The 27211-nt window shown below is 38.6% G+C and overlaps 1 protein-coding gene across 11 annotated transcripts in view; it reads left to right on the top strand.

Annotated features, from left to right (window-relative positions):
* BCAS3 (BCAS3 microtubule associated cell migration factor) overlaps positions 1-27211 on the top strand; it is a 370473-nt gene that overhangs the window by 137364 nt on the left and 205898 nt on the right. For 10 of the 11 annotated variants that reach the window (XM_075113182.1, XM_075113180.1, XM_075113185.1 and 7 more), the window contains 4 exons: positions 319-469; positions 14524-14648; positions 15259-15424; positions 16619-16719. In XM_075113182.1, the coding sequence (XP_074969283.1) occupies positions 319-469; positions 14524-14648; positions 15259-15424; positions 16619-16719 (543 nt within the window). Of the gene's footprint in view, positions 1-318; positions 470-7736; positions 7782-14523; positions 14649-15258; positions 15425-16618; positions 16720-27211 lie in introns of all 11 variants that reach the window. The other variant, XM_075113190.1, reaches the window with a different exon arrangement.

Raw genomic sequence — 27211 nt, 5'->3', positions numbered from 1 at the left:
AGAGAATTGGAATCTAGAGTTTGTTCTTCAAACCCAACTCAAAAACATTTTGGTGAACAAAACTGTCAGGCGAGCAGCAGGAGTAATTTCCTTTCCATGGAAGGCGACCTTATCCCCATATATAAAATTAAATATGTGCTGCTTCCATTGCCATTTATTTTTTACCTGAAATGAAGATGACTTTTTTCAATAGGAGCTCATTTTTTATTTTTTCTTTTTTTTTTTTTTTGGCAATGGCTTATTTCAGGCGGTTTTTAGAAATGATAAATGAAGAAAAAATTGCAATAATGTCTTTTATTACATCTCTATCCCATCAAGGTAAATTGAACAGTCAAGACACTTACAATAACTTCACAAACAATAATCCTGGGAACCCGCGACTCCTGCCTCTTCCAAGTTTGTCTGTGGTGTTGCCTCTTGCTCAAATCAAGCAGCCAATGACATTAGGAACCATCACCAAACGCACAGGGTAAGTGTGTCTGCACGAACCTCTCCTAACGTTTGTGTTACGAGTGATGCTTAGTTTTAGTCTTAATTTTCATTTCGGTGTATGTAATTTAATGGCGAATAGAAGGGGAGGGGGGGCTGGTAAGATGAGACAAGAAAAGAAAACCAGTGTCAGATAAGTAAATAAAACCTGAAAACAAATCTCTCAAAATTTGGGATTGTTCCTTTGGGTGGGTCATTCTCTTGCAGTCAACCGTATGGGAAATACTGTACGCTGACATCAGGAGAGGTTTCACACCAGGAGTTGGTATGAAACATAAGCAGAGCTGTAGTCAGCTTTTTTTTTAAAAAAAAAAGTTTTCTTGTTTTGATTTCTAAACTTTTCGAGCAGAAATGATTTTTGATTATCAGAAATGGAAAGACAGTAAGCCAGGTTGAGCATAAAGAGAAAACTTAATCCTGCTGTTTTCTTGACCTTATTTTTCCTCTGAAGTGACTCTTCTGTACTATGAAATTCACGTGCAGATTTTCATTCGGAGCCAGCTGCACTTTGGTACTTCTCTCTGTGCCATGATAAAGCACTTCAAAATATTTGTTGTGAAAAGCTCTGCTAAATATATGTGTATTAAAATTACTAAGAATATTTTGTGAGCTTTATAAACAATAACAATTTTTAAGTTAATTTATACTGTTGAACAGTTGATACTTTTGCTAAATTTCAGATCTTCAGATTTTGCAATTAATACATAAAGTTAGTGGGTGAATGTTATTTCCACACACCACCACCCCCTCACACCCCCCCGGTTTGGTTGTTCAAAACCTTGAATGTTTTCTAGTTAAAAGTCTGATCCATTAATTTACAGATTGCTTTTATATTTTTAAGAAAAATAGATCGCGTATGGCATGTGGTTGGACAAAACAGTTGAGAGTCCTACAGGTTCATAACATTTTCCTGCATTTCAGCAAATGGGTGCAGGCACTGCCTTTCTTGCTTCAGCGGTTTCTTGCCCAAACCCTGATGCTGAGGTGAATTTTACCGTGTGTTTCATGAACCAGGAATTATTTTTCAGGCGAGAGCTCACGGACATTCCCTCTCCCCGAGTAACTCCCATATTCTGTGCTTGAGTGTTCAGGACATCCTGTAAAATCTGCTATTATTTGTTTAGTGCTCTAAGTATGTGATAAGGTTCTAAAGCTTACGTATGTATGCACATGTGTGCACGTGTATCGCTGAGTATTTCTATCTAACAATCCAGTCCTGCTCTTGCTGCTGTAAACAGGAATTTCATTAGGGTTGTTGAGCCAAATCCTGAACTACGGACACGCAGTTGCCCTAAGCACAGAGGCTGTCTGCAGAGAAGTCCCTGAACTTCATAGATAATTGTAAATGGGACTTGTGAAACAGTAAAGAAAAGGTACAAGGGTAATGTGGTTTCACATCTTCCACACATTTCAGTTGCTTATTTTGGCTCTTTTTTTCATGCTTACAATTTAAATGTGGGCAAGGGAAGTAGATTGCACTAGCAATCAGGTGAATTTTTGAAGTATAGGAAGGTGTGATCTTGGGTGAGGACGGGCAGGGGGGTGGGATCGGAGGGAGGTTGGTGTGCATGGAGGTAAGTGGGAAGTTACGGTTCCTGAAAGAGGGAAAAATATCAAAAAGGTCACTTGAAGAGTATGGTTAGGGAAGGACAGAAATGTAATTCTGGGCTCAGTTGGTAGACTCCTGGAAGTGGAATAGACGCTTAGAACTATGGGGGACAAGACACAGGAAAAAAAGCCACCTGAGGGTCTCTCGGGGGGAAGGAAGGGTGATAGGAGCAATGGTGAGGAGGATGATCTTAGAAAAAGCACTTGGTTTACAACTGTAATTAATGAAGTGGCTTTTGCAAAGGCTGTTTCCTTAATGCTGTGGTGATACCAGCAAGCTTTTCCAGAACCATTGCAAATGTAATAAATCTGCATTATTTTATTTAATGTTTTATTCTTAAATATCTTAAACATATTCAAAGAGTGTTTATATTCATAGTTTTCTGTAAGTAAATTTTACTATTCACAAATTGTCCATGTCCTATTATTTTGTGTAATTTTTAAAACTAATTAAATTTAAAATACTCAGTGAGGCTTATGTAAGGGGGGGGGGGGGGGGGGGGGGGCGGAACAACAGTCATGGGAAATACCCTGCTGTGTAAATAGAGTTTTCATGAATGAGGATCATAATTTTCAGTGAAGCCTGTGTAGATGTGTAATGCTAAGCTGAGAGCTTCCTTCATTTGTTCTGCATCCAAAATATTTGATGAAAGTACACAAAATTAACATGAAAAGCTGTATTTATAAAGCAGGGATTTAAGAGGAATGCCTAGGATCCAAGAAGCCTGGCATGCCTAAAATGACCAAATTGAGACAGCAGCCTTAACTTAAACCTCCAGGGGGCAAAGCGTGTGTTTAACATATTTAACATCTGCCCTCATATTTCTAGAAACACATAGCGATGTAAGTCTGTACAGTGTAATATTTAGACAGGACAGGGACCATCTGCCTCACTCTGAGAAGTGTAGGAGGCATGTATTACTGCAAATGGCAAAAGACAGATGTATTTACACCTACATGGTCAGCACCTTTAAGCACTGCTCCGAGGAAACAAGGCTCTTCTTTGGGAGCAGCTGCTTAACCTTGTGATTGTGCAGCGATCAGAAAAGGAGACGAAATGGCTATCAGTTGGGTTTTACAGCCGCTGTTCAGTGGCCCTCAAAGCAGATTCCTTTTCTGTTGTTGCTAGTTTTAAAGAATTAAAAATTTAATCTGTTGCAGTACATTTCTAAAAGTAAAAAGCAAAACTAAAAGAATACCACATCATGAGTAGTTCCGGATTTTTCCATTTCATTTGCTTTTAACATATGAAAAAGCTTCTTTAATGTTAGACATCTTGAGTTTTGCAGGTTTTTATTAACCAAAAAGGCAAGTTGGTTTTTTTTCCTGCTAGTATCCAAGACAGCAAAATATTTCTCAGGTACTGAAAGGACTGATCAGTGCTCTTAATATCATCTGTCTCAAGCAGAGCTGCAAAGCATGTCATTTTACTTGACAAGTGGAATGGCAGTAAATTTTTAAAAAATGTTCACAGTAGCCCTATGGGAATGAAAGACCAGAATCTGTTGTGTCGTTACTGCGCTGTTCATCACAGGTGCTTTTTTTTTTTTCCCCTCATGTAAACTTGTGGGGTTTGGAACATTTTCTGGTCAGTCATTAAACTCTTATTCTGAACACAATTTACATTCTCAGCACTGAATATCTCAGAGCATTACCTCCCTTCTTGCCATCATTATTGTTTCCTTGTTCCCTCCCCTCCGTTTTTCCCTTGATTTTTTTCAAGTCTCTCATTGTAATTTCTGCACCTTCATGAAGCACTTAATTTTTGTCCCTATATTTTGTTGTCCCATTGACTCGCTTCCCTGCAGTTTGTACTGTCAGCACATTCTGAGGAGCAGATAGGCTTTCCCGAAGGGGCTCTAACATTAATGAGCAAGGAAGCATCTTATGTTTTAAAGATTAGGGGGATGTAAGACAGAAAAAGAGCTAGATTTAATAAGTCTTTATCCGTGCCTCAGTTTCCCTCTCAAAATTTTAATAGTAATGCTGAATTCCTTCTCAGGTCTGGTGAATGGGTTAATTCATTGCTATTTACAAAGGGCTTATAGATCTGAAAGGGGAAGAACTGTATGATCCATCTCATGCTTGTCTATAAAAGGCAGTGAATCAGAGTATGTTAGAAGACAGCTTTGTGCTTTGCAGTAGATTATAAGCGTTCCTTGTGTTTGTGGAATGAGTTGTAGTTAGTTTCCAGTTTGTAAGAATGCGGGGACGCAGATGAGCTGTGAGAGGAAGGAGGGGAATAAAAGATACAATAATTGCCCCAAAAGAAAAACTGTTGTAAAAGTTTGTGTCTCTGACAGCAGCATTTGTTTTAACTTTCTCAAGGGATATAGTCATTATATTTGTATCATACTTCATTCTCAAATTCATTATAGCTTTAGTGAAACACCAGGATGTAACCTGCATTAGTTGGGTCTTGTCAAAACAGAGGCAGCCAATGTACCTTATAGGAAAAGGAATAAACCTTACGTTTTTCCATCCGAAAGATGTAGGTAGTGTGTTTTTAAACATGAAACTATTTGTTCTTTATCCCATCCTTCATTCCACCCCCAATAAGGAAAGGGAAAAGTAGGTAAAGTGTCCCGTGCAATTTTATCATTTTAGTGTTTCTCATTGCTTTTGTTAAATGTGCTGAAAATCGCTGATACCCATGTGTTTTATTTTGACTCAGAGAGCTTAGTTTATCCCAGGTTCTACTACTGAAGCAAACAAAGATAAGGAATGCAAAGTCATGTCGTCATGATACAATAAAGTAGGAAAAAGTGACTGTAAAAGTAACTAAAAAAGTCAAGAACAAAATTAAAAAGTAAAGCTAAAGAATTCAGTACAGTAGGTCAGCTTTCCTGCATCGTGAAGCCAGACATTCTCTTCCTGGCACATTCCTCAGACGTGTTTTGTGTCACCTTTGGCTTTTATAATACATTTTGGTAATAAAGCAACTACTGTAGTGATTTGTAATTGATATGAAATAAAGTGATTTGCACTAAATTGTGTTCAGATGGCACTATTTGTGAAAGGATTCTCGCTACAGCAACGTGCAGCAATGAGGGTTAGAATTAAGTGGGTGTCGCACACCGTATTAAAAGTTTAAATGGTTTTTGTTAAACAGTAACACAAAATCAAAGAATGTTTCAGTTTTCAATTTGCTAAAACTCAGACTCGGACAAGAAATTAGAAAAGTTGGAGTTTTGAATCAGGAATCATCTTCATTCAATAATTTTCCTTTGGAATTTCTCACTAGCTACGAGAATGGGGAACCTCAGTGAGTTTTTTTGCCTTGACATTGCCCTGTTACTGTCACCGAGCGTAGCCATCTGGTGCTGTCATTTCAAGGTTGGGTTATCCTGTAATTTGTACATTCTCTCCCTCTCAATTAGCATACCATCCGTATTATGTGAAGGAAATAGTGAAAAACAATCGCTTATGTAAATATCATAGGAAAAAAATGGTTGTCTTAAAAGAAATCAGGTATCCCGGACAGAAAGGAAATGTTAAGTTGCCTCTCTCACACTTAAGGCTTTTTATTAAGACTCTACCATAGTCTTTGGAAGTGTAATTACATTTTCTTCATGATACAAGATTCTGTATCCATGTTAAAAGCGAACAAACAAAACCTTCCATTGAAACATGTATCCACCTGGGTCAATTTGTAATTAAAATGGAGAGAATTTGTTAATTTGCAAGGGTAATCATGGTCAACATAGTAAGTTGTGCAAAAAAAAAAAAAGTGTTAGCTTCTACAGTGTTCTAATGAGCTCAGCTGAATGTCATGTGCCTGCTTTTTGCAGACAGAGAAACTGAGGCAAGGGAAAAAAAATACTTGCCAAAACATGCAGGATCATAATTTAGAAATCCTAAGCTCCCCATCAGATTTGACCACTCTCCAGTGACTCTTCAAAGTTGGACTAGATACATTCTGGGTTTTGAATTCCATTGGCTATGGGTTATGCAGAAGACTTAGTATTTAAACAGTGCTATAGTGCTGGGCTAATCTTCTCCTGAGCTGTTAGGGTGGTCTTGGACTCAGGGACTTCATGTGTTGAGCATGTAGGAGATCGTACAATTCATACTGTTCATACTATTTAATTGGGTTTTATCACTGTTCAGAGGTGATATATTATGTCTAGAAAGGCAGCTGGTTGTACCAAATGAGCGCTCTCCCACAGAGTGTTAACCCAACATTTATTTAAATACAAACAGTTGAAGGCTTATACAGAGTTCAAAAGATCGTTGGTATGTTTTTTGGCCTGTATTACTAATAAAAAAGAGGATTGCTTTTTTTTTTTCCTTCAATATTCTATTCTTTATTGGATTTTTACATCTTTGCATGTCAAAGAATATATGTCTTAGGTTTATGCCTTCACCTAAATGTTTTTTTAAGGGGATGTCTTCATTCACTGATGTTGTGCTCATGTCAAATTTAGTTCACAGAATTCTTTTTTATCAGGCTGGTATCCTTCTAATTGTGTAGGCATATGGCCAAGTGCTTTATACATCTTTCTATTATAGACCTTTTCTGTTAGTTGATTGCCTGAGAATATTTCACTTGTTTCAACTAGCCAGAATTTATTGCTGAGTCAGAGTATAAAAACAAAAATGGCACATTGGCATTTACAACATCAATTATTCAGCAATTTTGTGGGTGGTGTTACATCCCAAATGAGAATCAAAGAAGCCTTGAGCGTGTGAGTAGCTCCAAATTTACCTCCTGTTCCTCCTTTTCAGGATTTATGCAAATGTTAGTATGGCGATGGCTTTTTCAAGGGCGATATAAAGAACAAGGGAGATACCCGTTAAAAATGCACTAAAATTAATGGGGTGTGACACCACTTTAAAAAGTAGAGGCCGTGCAAAATATTTGAACAAAACGCCACCAACAACAAAATCATGGTGTAGATAAATTGCTGAGTGGCCAAAAACATTAAGCAGGTTATTTTGAACATAAGTTAGGGTTCTCTTTCCTGCATTCCATGCAAGCTTGTAAGGCGGGGAATAAGATTGCTGTGCCGTACACTTGCTAAAGATTTTTCATTTAATAGCGTGTTTCTGTCCCAGAAAAAGGGCTGAGTAATTTTCTCGAAAAGGTTGTGCTTGTACTTGTTGTTTTTACTTAGGACTTGCCTCTTTTCAGTAAATTTGTAAAACTGTCCCGCTCAGCCCTTCAGCGTTCCATGAAAACACCCACGTATTTGTTGCTTTTGATGCTAATTTACTTTTTCTGTTAGTTTTGACCTTAATACCTGTTTAAGGCTCTTGACTGCTTTTGCCTCAGATTTGTCAGGAGATTTCAGGAAGGAGACCTAAACTGTGTTCACCTTGAATTATAACGTTAAATCCTGCTTGCAACTGATGCCTTACGTTTGTCCCAGCCGTTGTGCATGGAGAGCCTACCCCGTCAGCTCCTGCTTCTGTGGGCGGTTGCGTTGTCAGCGGGACTGTTCACGTGAGCCGTTGTGCCTGTGAGCGCCAGCATGCGGTTACATTAGAGGTCTACATCTCTTTCAGGGCATCATGAGTGGTTATAAAAAATTATTTTGTTTACCTTCTGCATAAATCTTAATAGCATGATATACAGTGTACTTGTTGGTGATTGAGTTTTCATCTAATTTCTGTGCATTTTTCCCCTTTACGTGAAGACCTTACCTGTTTGGAGCAGGATGTTTTTCCATAAAAGCTCCATGGTGAGTTCCCAGTTCAAACCCAGCATGCCTATAATTCATTTGCTGTCCTCACTGAAAATAACTCTGTGCTTAGACTTTTTAATTTTGGAATTTTTTTTTTTTTGTAATTTGTTTATTGCATGGCTGATCCATAGGTGGAAGCACTGCATAATTTCACTTTTAAACTATGGATGCATGTTCACCATCGAGCATTGTCGAAGGAATGCGTTCTCTTTCGTTTCTTCTTTTTTACCTTTGAGAGGGCATTTAATTTTTAAGTAGCAGAGAAGTTGAAAAAATAAATTATTTCCCAGTGGGCAAAACTTGTCACAATATCTTTCCAAAACAAGCCTCTTTTTGTTTTTTTCTATATAGCTTCCTTTATTATTGTAGCACTAAGTTGCTTACAGACAGAAAGCATCGATGGTGACCTCTCGAAAATAAGCCAGATTAGCAGTGAGTAGTCAGTAAAGTCCTGCAGTAAGAGAGATGAAGCAAGTCACACAGGCATTGCGAAATGAAAAATTAAGCTTATCACACTGGAGGTAAAAAATAAGCCACAGTTCTGTTAAAATCAGGTTATTTGAAATAATAAGAGGTTTTGCTTTTAATATGTAAAATTGCAGCACATTACAAAAATACAGACAGAAGGAAAAACAAGTGTTATCAAGGTTCCCTGTGTCGGAGCTTGGTTCTGTATTCCTCCAGTGCTGCATAACCTCCAGTGCTACATAACCTCCAGTCACCTTTTTATAACAGAATGGGGGTTAGGTGGTTGAAGATCTAGGCAACAAGAATGGAAGAATTTTGAACACGGTACAACTTTCTTAGAAAACTTAGAAGCTCTCAACTAGGAGTTTTTTGGGTTTGTTTGGGCTTTTTAACTTTAGCTAAGGATACTGACTAGCTTATATCTATCAGTATCTGTTAGAATAGTTGTATGTAGCTCTTGTTTCTACTACTTGAAGTTTGTTCCACGTATATCACCCCCTTAAGTCTGTGTCAAAATACTTTCTTCAGCAGAGAGAACTTCTTAAGAGCTTTGTTAGGCTACAGGGTTCTTAACAGAATGGCAGAGGACAGCGGATGGGGAATACGGGAGCTATACCGGAGACAGGAAAAGCGATGGCACTAAATATGGCATTAAAGGAAAGAAGGTGACCTTGCCTTGTTCCTAGAGAATACCTGGCTACTGAAGTAGTCTTCCTAAGAACCATTTCTAAATGTAGTTTATGATGCACCTAAGTATTTTGTCTGATGGTGATCTAAGAACTGAAAGGGTTCTGGAAGAAGAGTTTTGAAAGTGGATTGTCTTAGCAAATGGATGTTTCAGTCACGCCCTGCATGAAGCAGCAGAGACGCTTGTCAGCCAGAAATGATTTTAGATTGAGGCAAGATTAAAAGGCCTAGATTAAAGAGGGGGATATATGAAATAGACTCAAAAATTGTTGCCTGTCTTTCACAAGACTCTCTTGTGGTTTGTTTAATGCCATTGCTAGCTCAAAAATATGGTCTTTACTAGCCTACAGAGAAATTAGGATAAAAAACACGCTTTGGGTGGGGGAAGAAATCATGTTGTTTCCATTAAGGTCTTAATGAGACCTAAAATTATGTAAAAAAAGAATGGAGATTTGACAGCTTACTGCCTGGCCAATAAAGGAACCTACCATTTCTTTTCTTGCTTTCTCTTGCTTTATTCATGACTTGACAACTGGAAACATGTCTCCATTTTCTTGTTTTAGGCACAATGATAAATTAATTAAAATGTATGTATTTTGAGACAGACGAGCTTTTTCAGTAATTTTATGTGTAATTGCAAATTTCATGCAATATTTTTTTCCTGATACTTTTGTTGCTGCTTATGTAGTCTAGATAAAATTTTAACCTTCAAAAGCATGTCTGTTTCCATTTCAGCGGGTTTAGCTGTGGAGTTGTGGATAAGTGCTTTTGTTGTTATGAATCTGATGTATTTGAAACCTGTTCGTTGGGAATACAAAACCAATGTGATTCTCAATCTTTGCAGACACTTTCTATTTGATTGATACTATTTGAATTTGTAAAGCGGTTCCTTCATATCATATATATGCAATTTATTTCTTTTAAAGTCATGTCATTTATTTGACTATGAACTTAAAGACCAATTTAAGAGCCGGCAATATTTTATGATACATAAAGCTGTTTGAGGAGCACTCCATCGCTGTACTGGGTAGCCTCCAGTTTTCATAGTTGCCTATGGTTTTCAAAATATTTTAATGGTATTAATACTTATTGATTCTTTCTTACATAAAGTAGAAAAATGAATAATAATAAAAAACCAAAAACTAGTTAGGATATTGTCATTAGTTACGATTTTTCTAAAAACTAACACAATGCATTTCCAGAGGTTACGACAGAGTTTAATTCATTACAGAAGTCAACAAGGGGTAGCACTGAATTGTTTCAGTAGCTCTTAATCTTTTTGTATTACATTGTCAACATGAAAGAACTTGCCTGCTATTGCTGAGACTCTTTTTTTAAAAATTTTTTTAAGATCTGACAAAGTGATGTCTTAATTTTCTTCTTTAGTTTGCTCCCATCGCTTTTTGTGCCATTTCAGTAGAAAATGCTCGTGTATGTTTTTCATTGGACATGTATACATGTACGTCGCAGTGCTTCTGTGTTTAAAATGGAAATAATCCTCCAAAATTCTGTTAGAGAAGTTAATTTTCATCAACAAAACAAATTTCCCTAAATTTTGTGGTATTTAGCTGGAGTTCAGGATTAACTTGACTTTCGGCAGGTGACTGTCATTGACTTCGCTGAGGTGGGTGAATGTCAGCTGTTGGTAACTGAAATGACATGAACGTGGTCTTCAGTGGAGGCGCGGCTCTTATTAAATTTATAGTGGAAAAAGAACTATGTAGTTGAAAGGGGTTTTTATTACTATTGTACTCCTGCTGTAGGTCTCTGCGCAGATACAACTGGGGTGAAAATACTGCTGTGTCTCATTGAATTCTTGGTGTAGTTACACAGCCGGGTAGACCCAGACAGGAAGAAGTACACTGCCTTTTCATCCTCCTTACATCTTAAATATAGTGCTGTTGTTTCTCACTGTGGAAGACTGAAATTACAAGGATGACTGGTTTGGTCCCATTAGCTTCGCTTTCTTGTTTTCAGTGTTGATTCCCAACAACCTGCACTTCCTGCATCGCAACCCCTTTCGGTAAAAATATGGTACAATCTTTTTAAAGTTACCAGATTGTGAAGATTCTTTTAAATTAGCTGTTTTCAAAAATGAGGCCAAATGTGCCTTGATTTCAGTTCTCGGAATAATTTATGAGGTGCTGACAGGCTAAGAGCAAGTAAAGAGCAGGAGTTCATAGCAGAAACAAGTCATTCACCACCTACCTTCAACATTATTGTTTTGTTATCATTTATAAAGCTGAGAGGGTGTTCGCATCTACATAATAAGGGGGATTTATAGTTTCTAAGTTGTTAAAATATCACAATGACATGAAAATATATTTTTCTAATGGCATTACTCTTACTGAAAATAACTGGGCTTTTGAGGTTTACTGAAAGAAAGAAATTTGAGTTGGAATGTGTTGATGAAAACTCAGGGATAAAGGAAAATGGTGGTAAAAGGAAAGATTCCTGAGTTACGATGGTTTTCAGAACAGACTTATTGGCATCTCGGCGGTTTTTTCAGAAATATGACTAAAGCAGTATCATGCACTAGTCATTTTTTTTTTGTTTGTCTTTATTTTTTAGCAGGACTAAGTTTAACCACATGAGTAATCGTGTTTTACAAGGTCTGCTCTTTCTGTCTACAAAACATCATTCTCCAAGGGAAAATGTTTTGGCACTGAAACCAACACTTAAATGCATGCCTTGAAAGATGTACATCTTCAAGATGTGGTGTAAATAGAACATAGCTTAGACCATTTCCTCTAAGGTTGTTCATAACTGTATTTAGTTGAGGATAGGTCTTTGGGAGGAAGAGTGTGGAGAACCCGGCAAAAATATGTTGTTAGAGTGCAGCGTGCCCTTCTGCTTAAGGGCTTGAAGAACCAGTTGAAGTCTCTGTAGTTACGTCTCTGTAGAAGTCTACCCCAGTTTGTGATCGAGAATAGCATTTGCTCCTAATTTTTTCCATTTTAAATTGCTTTAATAACCTCAGATTGTGTTGAGTAAAAACCCAGAATGTTAAGAATATTGAGATAGTATAGACAGATTCTCTTTTCAAGAGTTTAGAAGAGGAAGTGAATATGGCTGAGTCATATCTGTACTCGTAGTTTGCTTTCTATTGACTGATGGGTAGCACACTCCTTCTGAACAATCGTGTTCTACATTGAAAGCAATCATTTATTGATTGACGTATAGATCAGTAAGTAACAGGACTCTAATTAGTGCATACATTTCCATTTCCATTTCTGAAGGAATATTAGTGCATGAATATTTGGAAAGTGAGAGCTAGAAGTAGTTATCGATACACAGTTTGTTACAGTAATTAAAAATACTGGTTTTGTGACATCTGACTATTTCAAAGTGAAAGAAATCTATTCTGAATTTTTCTGAGCAGCTAATAAATACTTAATATGTTAATAGCAATTTAAATATCCTAATACAGATCGTGAGGTGTCGCTGCAAGCAATGTAATATCTTTATAGTCAGGAACTTTTTGGAACACGGATTTCTGACCCAGTAGTCTGTCGCTGTAGTTTTAACAGTTGGAGATTAAGTGTTTTGTGGTGGTTCAATATCAAAGTTACTGACTATAAATTGCAGTTGCTCTTTTGGGACGTTCTAGCTCTTCCTGCATGTACGAGAGCTCCAGGAGTGATCTAAGTCCTTGAAAGTTTGTCTGAATCTTTCCACTGACTCTGGTCGGTGTGATGGAATGCCTTTTGAAAGGTCTTTTTTTAATTATTATCTTTCCCCTTCTGACCGTAGGCTTGCCGTGCGCGGGATTTATGGCAAGTAGCTCAGCCCCTCAGTGCTTCAGTGGGTCCATCTGTAAGACTGGCAGAGTAATACGGCACAAGGTGTTGGGAAGCTCACTTACACCTTCTGTAAATCCCTTTCAGAAACCTGGCTGAAAATACAGTGCGAGTGCAAACAATTAGTCATTCCTCCTGTTCTCATAAATGACTTAATTTCTCGTATGCTATGCAAAAAGTATTTGCTGCTTTAAGTGAGTTCAAGTTGAAGGCAATTTTAGTGTTTCAAGTTGCGTGACAGTTATGATGGAGGCTGTGTGTTTTTAGCCATCTGCCGTAGTTTCCACGTGTCACTTACTACAGCTAGTTGTTGGAAGGAAATCGAAGTGTTTGAAATCAGTGCGAGTTTTGCCACTTATTTCTGTGAGATCAGGGCTGAGCTGTAAGGGACCAAGACGAAGGTCTTTGGAGAGGGGCAGTCTCTGCAGGTAGGTGCAGGAGTTTTAGAGAAGCCCAGCTTGTAGAGTAATTTTGCTTTAGCTCTCTTTTCTTATGTTATTTTTACATTATATTGATTCATAATCTGTTTCTGCTTTAATGTCCCTATTGGTTCATTCTGTTGAATCACTTTGCCTCTATACAAGTAATTTGTCATTACCAAAAAATAGTAGTATGAATTAAGTGCCATTATAATTATGTGTAGTGTTTGAATTGCTTTCTGCTGATTTAAAATATTTTTCTGCTGCTTAATTCCATCATAATACTGCAATAATTTGTATGCACGCGCATATATGCACACACACGCTTCTTAGATTTGAAGATCGTAACTTAAAAATGACCAAGTTAATGTGATGGTGTAATCACAGGCTGATATAATGTGGGACAAGAAATTAATGGAAGAATAAAGGAAAGGAGGGAGAGGTAGAAAGAGAAGGGAGCAGTGAAATTGAGTAGAGAAATACAAAATAATCCAATTAAAAAGACTGGAAAAAAGGTAACTTGGAGAGGGAGGAATCCTGCGTGAGCTTCTCAGACAGCTTTCTTCTCAAGGAAGGGGTGAAATCCTGGTTTAATGAATGGAGGAAATGGGCAGTGCCCTGAAAAATAGCTTTGAGTTTATCCAAAGCATGATGTTACGTGATGTAAGGAGGAACAGTAAATGATGTTCCAACAAAACATAATTATAAGCTGCTGTATCTGCTACATGCACATTGTGGTGTTTCAGAGGAGAATGTGTCTTAATCTCTTTTTACATGATATAATTACTAATTTGTTCTAACATGTAGCTCATGAGCATATGTGTTGTTTACCTTTCCTTGTACCCTCCGCATGTGTTTCCCTCTTACCCTTTTTCCCATGTCACACATATCCTACCAGTTTCAATGGCATCAGGACTGTGCTGAGTTACAACTGATCAGCAGTCAATGTTAGTGTTATTTGGAAGTTTCTTTTGAAAATGCAAGAAAATATCAACCACTTAGAATGACTGACTCAGAATCTATATTTTCATTCCCAAAGGACATACAATTTTAAATGTTTGTATTCACTTCGGAAGTTGTTTCTATTGAATGCAAATATTCAATATTGGGTCTTTTAAACAGTCCAACTAATTCTCCATTATGAGCCGGTGCTGTTCTTGTTAATGAGTTAATGAGTTCAGTGATCAAGGGGAATTTGGGACCCTATTATCGAGAAACACTGAGCATCTGTAAAACCTGCTAAATCTTACGGGAACTGCAGATATTCACCACTTCTGAATTAGCACCTTAGAATGAGTACTAAGCAAGGGACATCTTAATTTTTGAGAGTTAACTTTCATAATTTTATTTTGTTCTTTCTTTAAGCAAATCCAAACCGGCTCCACAGATTTCACCCAGTAAGTCTGTGGGAGGAGAGTTTTGTGTCGCTGCAGTCTTTGGATCATCAAGGTCATGGTTTGCAAACAATCCCGGTCTGAAAAGAGAAAAAGGTTGGTATATTACAAAAATAGGACTTGCATTTAAATTTAAATTCTCTGTTTTGTTTTCTCACTTTGTGATAACTTCTGAGCAGATGGTGCTTACCTGTAGATTTTCTTCCTTCGCCTCAGTAACAATGGAGATATTTGGGAACATGCTTGGGGTGCTTTTGGTGAATAGGACCATTTACAAGACATTTTAATTAGTGAAATAAATCATTGGTCTTTTATTATGATATAATGACAGAAGACAAACTTGATAGTTCAATCCAACAATACTGTGTTGAAGCTGCACTGAAAAAGCTGTGAGGTAAAGGTGAGATGCCCTTGCTAAAGCAAATGTACAGTCATATGCTTGGCAATGTGTAATGACCTCAACACACCCTGGCGAGAAACTCTGTTCCACCTTCTCTTATGCGAGTTACACGTATATTTTTGAAACGAGGGGGAAAATTGGGTCTTTGTCTCTCCAGCCCTTCCACTTCTAATTCACAATTTTGGCCGCAAGCATATAAAGCATATAAAGGCAAGAGACTAAAAAGAACAAAGGGTCTTTCTATAAGGGCTTTTTTCTGTTTCTGCTGTGCTATTCCAGTAAGATTTTCTGTCTTCTTGCAAACAGATCAATCAAAACAGTTTGTAGTGGAGTCATTGTATATTATAAGTTGTTACGGTAGCCTGGTGGAGCACGTATTGGAACCACGTCCGCTCAGCACCGCCCCGAAGATTAGTGATGACACACCTCTGGAAATGATGACATGCCCAAGAGCCAGCTGGACTTTGGTTAGGTAGCTCATTCTTTCTACTTTTTCTTCTTCTTTTTGTCCCAAAAATGATTGTGAGCTTATTTTGTGTGTGTGTGTGGAAGGGGTGAATGAACTGCATCATGGTTTTCACCTATATTTTTATCTTAAAGTTTACCTTTAAGACGCTTGAAGTTCTTCTTTGGAAGAGAGGACTCTCAACAGCAAATTCAAGCCTACCTTTTCATATAGTTGTGTATGTGTTTACATTTCTGAATGGGAGCTAACCATTTGAATACTTCCGTAGGCGTGCAGCTACATGGACATGTTAATGGATCAATAGAGATCCTTATCAATCAGTGATTTGCAATGATCAGATTGTAATTCAGCTTTTTATATAAGGACTAGAAACAATTATTTTAATAGTGTTAAAGTACAGAATTCTGCCACGAGACATGAGTGAGGTTTCCACGATGAAGCATTGCAAAGAATCAGGCGAGTTATCTTCTTAAGTAGCTGAAGGTAGCATTTCTTAAGACAGTTGAAGAAATTATTCCTGACATGTGGAAGAAAGTAAACAAAAATTGATGAGAAAGTGTTGTCAGTGCTTTTGACGTTTTAAAATATTTTGCTATCGATTTTTCTTGTCTCCTGTATTCCTTAGTGCTGCTTATGGCTGGACTAGATTGATCAATACTTGATATACCAAGCTATTTAGGAATGGCCCACCCTAATTAAAATTACAACACAGACTTCTAGACCATTATTGTTGAAATGAGTAGGTTGTAATGGAATTGAAAATTCTAATTGGATCAATAGTCCATAACTTTACACAGCTTTATTTTCACAGTTTGTAAATGCTCAATGACTTTACAGTATAAAACCAATGCTAGTTAACAGAACAAAAAAGTTCCCCAGCTTCTGTTGTGTGTTTATATAACGTTAGCGTGACATACAATGGTCCTAAACGTATTTACCAACTTAATCTAAACCGCCTTCATCATTCTTTTGCGCAATACATGCTGCAGTCAACAAACAAGTATTGTCTTTGCCTCTCAATCTGCATGATTCAGTCATGCTGCTCAACTGCCTGTGGTGAATCGCAGTGTTTGAACAAGCTAATTTAAATAATTACAAACATTTTGTGAGCTTGTATAGATAATTACATGTGATGACAGAAACACTGATTTACGTTCTCTGTATTAGCTTAAATATTAATAGTCTTGTGTTTTACCTCAGAACTCCTCAGTGGAATGAACTCCAACCACCATTTAATGCAAACCATCCACTGCTCCTGGCTGCAGATGCCGTACAGTACTACCAGTATCTTCTTGCTGGCTGTAAGTACTTTGTGACAACTCTTTGTCTTGTCTTACGTGGGCATTGTAAGCCGAGTGTGACTTTCCGAGTTGGTTTTTCAACCTGCGTTTATTTCGGTACATGTTCTACCCTAGAACAGGGCTTCATGTAACCAACTGTATTAGTAATGGTAGAGTAGCAAATATACTTTCTTTTTGATGCGAATCAAAGTTGTGCAGCTGTCATATAGCCAAAATGTGAGTGCTTGGCAGGCCTTGAAAGTGTGACCCACTAGATCCCCTATAGTCTTCAGGGTTTCTTCACCTCATTTCTTCTCATGCTTTTAGCCATTTCCTCTCGTGAATTCAATACTCAGTGACAAGTGAGTGCATCTGCATTTTCCCTCTCCCCTGGAACTCCTGATTGCTGGGCTACTTCCAGCCAGAGTCTCAGACAGCTGCTTCCCTCAGGAGCCTTGGCATCGCTTCCAGGGACGGCTGCCCACCTGCCTCGTCCTGTGTTTCATCCAGCCACGTCGCTCACAGGGAGCCAACATGCATGGCGTTGCATATTCAAAAACATTTATGTATCTATAGGTATAGATATATGTATATTATACATATATAAACCCCTATATATTTATATTGTTTTTATAGATAAATGAGTATTTATGTTATTTTTTATTTTGGCAATTCAAAAGAGAGAATACCAACAGTGAGTAGCAAGTCGCTCCTTTTTTGTCCAGGGTGTAGTCAAGACCAAAGTGATATAACAGTCAAAGTTTCACAAGGGAACAACTTGGCATATGTAAAGGTACTCAGGGGGAAACAACACCCTCTGCACGGTTGTCAGTGCAGCTTACGCCAGCATGTTACGTGACGCAGGTGTTTTAAAATGCAGAAAGTGGACATCTGGGCCAAAAGGCAGCATGTCTGAATGTGACTGGGAAAAGCAACGTTGGCGCCAGATCAGATCTGTTGCTTCTACCTGTCCATCTGTCGGTGTGCTCCCAGCTCAAAATGCTGTGGACACCTAAAAAAGTTAGGGTCTTCTTTTTTCCACGCTGCACAGAAAAAGGACGAAAACTCACAAGGTAGAAAAAGAATATGAAAAAGTAATTAATAGCGCACAACACTGTGTTAGATGTGCCTTTTGGCTGGAATTTTTTTCTCAATTCCTGCATTATTTTACTTTCACTTATAGGTATGTGAGTTCTGTTTTGAGATAAAAGGTCGTTGCAAGGATGTATTTTGGTTGTATAATATTTTACTCTACAAATACAGATCACTATTTTCAAATGAGTATGTCTAAAACTAGGTGTGCAAGCCTATACTTAATTTTTCATATAAATATTTTTAAGCATTGACTACAACCAGGTCAGCCAATATATTTGTAATTTATATAAAAGCCTTTAATAGACGCTATTAGCCATAGAGCATAGGTGTTATTTTATATTGTAGTTCAAGGTAACTGCTGCCACATCGTCTGCTGATGTTGATAATTCATTTAGATAATTATATTTTTATCCACTGCTTATGCACCTGTTGCTGCTGCTGACATTAAATAATTTTTATGATAAGGAGATAAAAATGCAAACAAGCTTATTCACAGAAACTGCAGTGTTTTGGTAAGTCATGTTTAGCTAGACGTGTTTGCAAGGAAAAATACAAACTGTTTCCTGCCACCGAGGAGGTGGAGTTAAGACCCTTTCCCAGCACTTTAATGTATAATCCTCTTGGCCTGTTCGTAGTTAAAATATCTGTGTAAAGACAAAGCATTAGTGTAAAAGGAAACTGTCCATTGCCATGTGCATTTATTGTTCTTTAGGGCTGTCAAGGCTGTTGCTTTGCAGAATTATCTAACCAGACTATGAAACGTAGTGTCCTCAGGGAAAGCAGCAATACTGAGTAGTCTTGAAACAATCTCCAAAACTAGCTTTAGTTCACAAACACTGCCTATGTTTGTGAATCCTTGCAGCTTGCCTCTTTGGGCCAGATTTCTTCCCCCACCTCACCCTCCCCAAATTTGCTGCTCTACTTGAAGACATCTTTATCATCCACATTGGTTTCAGCTACTTCCCCTGCATGTTATCAAGCGTATAAGTATATAAATGATTGACTGTAGTATGTAGTTACTGCAGGATGGGTCCAAGAGCAGAGAGTGCTCTCTGGAGAGTTTGGGACACTTTCTAAAAGTAGTTTGTCTGCTTTTTAGTTTCTGTTGAAATTAAAAGCAACATATTGCATAGATATGGTCTGAACAAAAGCTCTTCTGTGGGCATCAGACCTCACATTTATCCCACACACTGAAATCGGGGATGGATGTGGTTCACTCTGTGTGTTTCACTAACAGCTCAAATGCTACGCGGCTGAAATGTTTTTGTACAGGAAACTTTTTAAAGGAAGGAGAATGAGTGGTAGCTAAATTCCAACAAAATAATGAATTTGTATTGTTTGAATTACAGTGAAGAATTTTAATTCAGGTTTTAATTCACATAATACAAATTCATTAAGATGGGTGTGGAATGTAAAGAAAAACAGAATGATGAAGACCAAAGGCAAAAAATTAATGCAGAGAACATAGTAATAATGGCATTAGCAGAGAAAACTGTGTAGATCTGATCTTCTTTGAAGTTTTATTTGTCTTCTGGGGTTATTCTATCTCAAGGTACTCAGTGAAGTTTCTGAAAAAAATGGAGTCAAACCAGGATTCACAGAAGAGAGTCCAAGACACCTGTTAGCTTCCCCCCGTTAAATACAAGCTGAAACAAAGTTATCTGGCTCTGCTTACCTGCAGCAATGTAATGGGTTGACGTTAGCTGAAGCCTGCGGTTTGATGTGCTATCACTTCCGTCAGTAAGTTTAATTGCCAGCAAATGGCTAAATAGGGGTTTAAGGTGAATGTTACATCTGTCTGCCACGTTAGTGGTAAGAGGAATTCTGGCGCCGTTTCAGGGTCACTATTTGTATCTGTCCATCAGAGGTAGAATACAGCAGTTTCTCTCAGTTTCTGTATAGCATTTCTGCCAATTGTTTGGCTCCATTAAGTGCGCAGGGGAAATAAAAGCCTGAATGACCAAGTCACAAGGGGGTATGGATAGAGCCTTTCTTTGTCCACACTCAGAACATTGCATTCGGTCTCATTATCCATTTATAATAAGTGACCTTTGCCCCTTGGGTCATTGAAAAATACTCAGTGTGCTTTTTAGCACAGAGTACCTCTGTCAGCAGACGGGCAGAACAATGAAACGTCTGGCGGTCTGGTTAGAGGGCTACACTGTGCAGGTTTTCATAAACGTGCAGTTTGATGCCAAAACACAGGGCCAAAATCTTCCTTAGTCTCTGAAAAGTATAAAGCAGGCCAGTCAGTTCTTGTGGTAAACAGTGAATACTCTAAAAATACTGCATTTAGTTATTTACACACAGTTCAGCATTTAATATTTTTAAAGAATCTTAAAGTTATGTTCACGCTAATAAGGAAGTAACAAGGAACCATTGTTTGAAGAAATATTTTGTACAACAAGTGTCCAAGACCTTTATCCCAGGGGTATTTGTAAGTGGATTAGCGCAGCTGTTTTGTTGCTTTGAGGTCATCTGTGACATCTGCTGCAGAAACCTGGATCAGAATATGCAGTTCGTATCTACCTGAGCACTTTATCACGGCCGTGGCTGGTGCAGAGAGGTGAGAAAGTGGGTAAGGAGAGATTCAGGAGAGATAGGGAGAGAGATAGAAACTTTCTGTAAGTTTATAGCTTGAAAGTGAACTTGCGTGTTAAATTCCACAACCTGCCGGCCCGCAGGAAGCGTTGGTATCCTGCTCCTAACTGTTTCAGGCTTTTTGCAGTTGATTAGGGTAAAAATAACCAGTCGCGAGAATCTCCTCGCCTTCTGACGGAGCAGATTTCAGACTTACTTTTGCTTCCATAAGAGTTCATCCTGCAAAGCCCTGGATGTATTACGATCCTCAGGTCGTCAGTCCTTGGTGTTAGGTGCTGGTGTTTCTCTCCTACCCTTGTCAAGACTTAATATATAATATTTGACCTTATTTGTGTCTCTAGTATCCCCCCTTTATTTGCCTGTGTTCCAAGCAACTCCTAAATCTAATCACAACAGAGGAAGGAAATGTAAGTCATGTTGTATTCTTCCTAGGTGTTTTTCCTGTAATGTAAATACCATCACCTGGTGTAGTTAGACTGTCATAGCAGGCCTGCCAGTGGGAGGAGAGCTGTGCGAGGCACTGCATGTGTACATAGCGGGGTTTCTGGTGTCCACAGGCACTTGCGCTGTAAAGGACTTGGCGTCCTTCAGGGAATTGCTAAGTTTTGTCATTACTCTTTAAATGCTGCTTACTTCCCGCTGTTTAGTACTCAGGAATTAAGATGCTTCTCCGGTAGTACAAACAGTGGAGGCGTGCTGCTAAGACGTGCTTTTCATGTCCATGACAATCACCTGTTTGTGTTCAAGGTTTTTTTTTCTAATGAATACTTTTCTCTCTACTGTCATAACCCAAAGTCTTACGTATTTGATTGTCTTAAGTCATGTTTCCTCTGTCTGACTTCTGTACCTTCCATTTTTGCATGCTTGAATTAATACAGACATGTGCGTGGTACATGTCTTTTTTTTTTTTTGCAGTGAAAATAGGTGACTCTGCACAATGGCAGAAAGTCTTACCTCCTCATTTCATACTTCTTATTTCCTTTCTTCCTTACCTCTCCTCTCTGAATTCACTTTTTCATTGCACTGGAGGAATAATAGACTGTAGTTGAGACACCCGAAACGTAGACAATTGACACGTTAATGAAAAATCCCTCAAAATCAGACCACAAACTGCCCAAAAAAGGTATGGAATAACATGACATATGATTTCTCTCCCCTGGCTCTGGAAAGGGCACCTTCACATTCCAGGCAAGAGTTTTGGCTCATCAGGCCCAATTTTATGGAGGCGACCTGCAGTTGTCAGAAGCAGGCCAATGACAAGAATTAATATATTAACTGGCATGCAGTACTCTTTGACAAATTGCTTACTAAATACATCAAAATTGATTGGACACTCTGTGTTTAAATTGACAAATGACTGCATTAGGGGAAGGAGGGAAATCCATTAATTACAGCTGCCCTCAACCATAGGAAATGTAATCGTATAAATATAGATTTTGTTAAAACAAAAGTCTTTACTTTACTGTAGTGTTGCTGGTAAGTGTACTTGCACCTCTTTGCTATTAAACCTCCAATAGGAGGTTTTGAAGACAGATCTTTGCAATTGGCTTTTAAATAATCAAAGACCATTTCTGTTGTGTTAAAAGGAATGATGCAGTGTTTCTTTATCCCACTCTGACCGCTTCTGGAAATTGTTTCTCTCTCAGAAAAATGGACATGTAGCTGAGCCTTCTGCTGTCTCATTAATTGTTTATTCTAAATGCAATGTAATTCATATTCCACGATGGTAGGATTCGAACCACTACTCTGTATTCTCGTTCTTTGTTCCTGTACTGGTCTCCAGGTAATACTCGCAGGGCTGTTAACTTATTTCTGAGTAAAAATTTGCACTTGAGTTAGGCCTGAAGATATGATCAGTTTTATAGACTTTGTTAAGGGATTCTTGAAAAGATTGAGGTCTGTATTTATAGCTGCTTTTGACTTTTGGCTGTTAGAACGGAGTTTCATTGCTGACCAACCATTGTACATATCTTGCGTTTTACTGAAAATGGCTTACATTAGAAGTCAGACTTAGTAACTATTTATTGTCTTCAAAGGGGGGGTTATCCTTTCCTCACTGTTTGTTTGGGCTAAATGATAACACAATTTATACAGATAATCTTTGTAACTCTGACATCATGTTTGCGCTTCCTGCTCCCCCTGATGAAAGCTATGCACCCTGAGCAAGACTTTTGTCTCTAAGCAACACTGCGGTTCTTTATGGCCTATTTTATATTCCTTTCCTACATTCCATTGATGGAAATAAAAATTCCGTACATAGAGGTGGAGCATATTGTGCAGTGGAAAGCAGAACCGAGAGTAGGAGTAGCGAGTGTATTAAATAACTGTGTGAATATGTGCTATGAAGACAGATACTATGAAAAACAAGCTACAATGCGTGTAATCGTAGCCAAACTGCTGCCGTACGAGTAACACCCAGCAGACACAGTAAGGAATCTGGTCGTGCTGGTCTGCAAGCCCTTCTCTGTGCACAGCAGAGCGTGATGGTGGTCTGGTAATAGGCTAATGAACTGGGGCTGATAATTATGTTCAGTGTTCCACCACTTCTCAGCCTTCTGCCTCTGTTTTACTTCTTGCAGTCTTTTGTGTGTGCATATTTAATAGTCTAATCTTTCTCCCTCACTGATAGGGAAGAATATATGTTATGGTACGTACCCCACTATATGCATAACTCGCGCGCGCGCGTGTGTGTGTGTAGTATGTTCTGTGGGGCAAGAGCTGTATCTTGCGATGTGTATGTTCAATGTCGATCACAACGGAGCTCGATTTCAAATAATAAAACTGATCAAAACCAGAGCCCGTTCTGTAACAACAATTACGCGATCGTGTGGTTATGAGGTGTTCAAAGCCTTTTTGCTCTGTTCCTGTGACATCTCTGCATGGCCACAGTCAGACGGGACTTTGGAGCGGTTTCAGCGGTTAGTGCTCTCAGCTGCCCATTTCTGTGTCTCTGCTGGGCGTTACTGGTTTGCGGCAGCGCTGGTAGCACTTCAGAGCAAGGTTGGCCGGTTTTAACATAAACCGCCAATGAAACGCAACCTAAGCAAAGCTCTGTGACCTTACCCTGAAGTGGGTGAAGCCCACTTGAGTTTATATGTGCTGTGAGGCCTGGAGAGGAGTTGGAACAAGCAGTGGTGTGTGGGGTAACATTGTGAGCTGCCATCATTTTTAGGTACTGATCCCATGAATGTTGGCTGAACTCCTGGCCTTTCAGATTACCTGTGCACCAGAGAGGGCCTTTCCACAAGATTGTGTCGACTGGGCGTTAGAGGCTTACAGCTGCAGGGAAGGACACGCCGTTCGTGCGGAGGCGAAGGGCTGGAGGCGGGCATGGCTGAGCTACGGGCGGCCTGCAGGAAGGCAGGCGGGTGTAAAACCGGCCTTTTGGGAGGTTGGGCGAGTGCCTGATCGCAAGACGTGTTACGTTCCGATGATTCTGCCAGTTCTTCCCCCTCTATTCTCCGCAAGGGTATCGCCGCTAACCCTCTGTTAGTTGTTAGCACGACACAGTTAAACATGGAAAAATGCGTTGTGTTGTTATTTTGGTATTTTGTGTAGGACCAGCGCACGGCTGAGATTTCATGTATTTACTTGGGTACATATGTTTAACTTTATTATCCAGATGGGAAATTTTTTTTTTTAAATTTTCTAGATTCTCAGTTTGCTATTATTATTCTTTCTACTTGAAATTGCCTCTAGCTAGTGTATCATTTTCATGAAATTCTACTTTTTTATTGCCACATAATAAAAGAATGCAGCATACTTTCAAAAATAACTTCTTTGGTCTCCGCATCAGTAGTTTCAAAGGAGTTGTGCCGATGTTCTTCAAAAATCCAGATCCTTGGGGAATAATTTATAATTCCTTGAAATTTAGGGGAGGACTTCTCTATACAGCAAAATGAGTTTCAGAATTTAGAGAATTAATTCTCAAGTGTTTATCTTGACTCAGGTACTTTCTCCAAATATTACATGAAAATATGAATGTGTGTATATGTGAAAATATAAGCGATACAGGTAAGATGTGTTGTGGAAGAATTTTGGCAATTTAAAAAATATTTTGTATTTGGAATTTTTTACTGTTTAAAACTAGCAGGTCTTAAATATGTATATTTTTATATATATTCATAAAAAAAAAAATATATATATATATATGTATGTTACGACTAGAGCTAAAAAATTTCAGGTGATTCCAAGCATGTATTTCTCCTACAAAATGATTACCTGTATTTGGGGTTTGCTGGCAGTAGTCACAAACAGTGAAAATGGAATTTTCAGGTTTGTGTCTTATACTTGGAGGCGTAACAGATTGCAAGCTAATCTGGATCACCTTCCTGTTCCAGAAAAGATGTTTCTAATGAAATTGTAGTTCATGGTCTTTTCTAAGGGAAAACTAAGCTTCCCTAGAACTGTAACCTGCACTTCCTGCTCCCTGCAGGAAACAGGATTAAGTGGTAACGGGAAGCAAATTTAATTTCTGACTGAGCACAGGACTGACTGGGGCAAAGAGCAACAGGGCAGATGTCATTTCGTAAAAGTGCTGCATCTTTGCCTATGAGCCGTGGAGTAAATCAGGCGACATTCTTCAGCCATAATGGTGTTCGTGAAATAATATAGATGAGGCGGATAAAAATGAACTCTGTAAGGTGCATCGGATGCTGCCGATGTATAAGTTTCTAACGCGTGTATACACCTCGGCATGTGCATGGCTTCATTGGGTTACGGAGTATTTGCCCATCTTAATCCATATTTTATAAACTAAAAGCTGGAAACAGCACTGCGTAGAGGAATTAAAATACTTTCAGATGTGTACAAACAACAATAATGAACAAGGGCACATGCTGAAACAGTTCTTTACTATTCTTACATGGTCATCTGGAACTTCTTAGAGAGGGGTCCATCAACACGAAGGGGTCAGTTTTCAAAGCAGTGTACAGGGATTTAGCCGCGCGACTCCTATTGACGTTAATGGGAGTCAAACGGGTAAATCCCCACGCACTGCTTTGAAAATTTACTACTAAGCCTCTTGACTTCTCACTACATACTTTGATTGTAACAGTAATCCACGGTTAACATAATTTTCCCGACAATAATGTCAAACATACTTTTGAAGTCAGTGAATTATAGAAATAGTTACCTCTTCCATAATTCTTTAAAGATGGCCATCAGATGGATTTCACCATAGGTTCGTGCAGTTGAAATTATTCTTTAACTCAGCAAAGAATATATATATATGTTATCCATTGGTACAGAACCGATAGTCTGCCCACAGTCTGAGCATTTAAAGTGTTGAACAGCCTTAAGATACTCCGTACTGTGAGTAATATCAGGTTCTAGCTCTGCTCAGCTTTAAATGTTCATTGTACTTGACTGGTTTCCTCTGGGAATTTTTGAAAAGGAAGCTGGAGTTAAGCACGGCAAACATATGCCAGTCCTGCAATGCAACCAGGAGTAATGGTGAAGCCCGAACACCTAATCAGCACCTTTCAGGAAAAAAAAAACCAAGTGCCAGGCTGTTGACTATCAGACCAGTGTAAAGTAAGGAGCAAGTAAAGCAGTCATCAAAGCTGGGAGAATCTAAGGAGAATTCTTATCCTGATTGCAGACCTACCTATTCCTTTAATCTTAAAGTGCTGATACAGAGAATGGATGGTCTATAAAGCACCTAATAAACTGTGGTCAATATACAAGTAATGAACAACTAAATCTATAAGTCATTTGCTTCTGTGAAATAGCTGTTAGGCTGGCTAAACTGGTTTACTGGGGTTTTTTAGCTTAATTTTATGATGTTTATGTATACAAGAATCTCAGAAACTCCTAACAGGGAAAAAAAATGAGTGGGGAGAACTTCTGGATAAAAGAAGATCTTCTAATTTGCATGGCGTTCTCCTGCAGGAGTTTACAAGCTGAAAAAAGCATTCAAGCCAGCTTTGTTCAGTAACCTACAGCCAGAAGAATGAATATGTAGAGCATATCACCAAACTACAAACAGTTTGTTTTAAACACGGCTGTAAGCATTCTGTCTAAAGTGAAAATCTCGTCTCCGCTTTATTGTTAAACTTGTGCAGAGGTAGGGCCAGCAGGCGCAGAGCTGTGTGCTCCAAGAGAAGATTTAGGAACACGCACGCAGTGCAGGTCGCTCAGCCATCATCAGACTTGAACTACGGGGCAAATCTGACTGCGGGATTCTGAAACCGACCTCTGACAGAAGCAAGATCACATCTATAAGATGGAAAAAAGGTGAACCTGTTGAATTGGAAGTGGCTACATGTAGACCTAAACCAGAACTGTCACATTCTACTTGTCATGGGTAACACGATGTAACTAATGCGCCAGTAGTTCCAGAAGTAGCATGAAGTAAATCATTCAAATTGTGGAGCTTAATTTTAAGAGAAGTACTCCTGAAGCTTGTTGACAAGCATGTGATTACCTCAGGTCTCTAAACCACCTACCATCATTTTGCATGTGATTTGTATGAAACCAAGGGATGTGTAATTTTTATTTTGCATACCTGTTTGCCGTGGACATCACTAGAGACAGCACGCGGACACAGGATAGACCTCAGAGTTAATAAATTAGTGAAGAGTACATTGTTTCTGTTTCTACTAGGTTTTAGAATCTGATTTCAAATTTTAAATTTTATGTGTTCAGCTGAAATAAAGGAAAGCTCTCTGGGTGTCTGCAGGCATGTGTATGGCAGGCAGCGCAGAACAAATAGTCTTTATAGCCTGCAAATGCCTTTGTTTGCTCTTAATTTGGACAAACATACATCCCTTAGAGAAGAGCACATTGAGAATTTCATATATAACTCTCAATTAGA

The sequence above is a fragment of the Phalacrocorax aristotelis genome, chromosome 18 (genome assembly GCF_949628215.1).
Source record: "Phalacrocorax aristotelis chromosome 18, bGulAri2.1, whole genome shotgun sequence".
In the NCBI taxonomy this organism is placed as follows: domain Eukaryota; kingdom Metazoa; phylum Chordata; class Aves; order Suliformes; family Phalacrocoracidae; genus Phalacrocorax; species Phalacrocorax aristotelis.
This window is presented reverse-complemented; position numbering and strand designations above follow the sequence as displayed.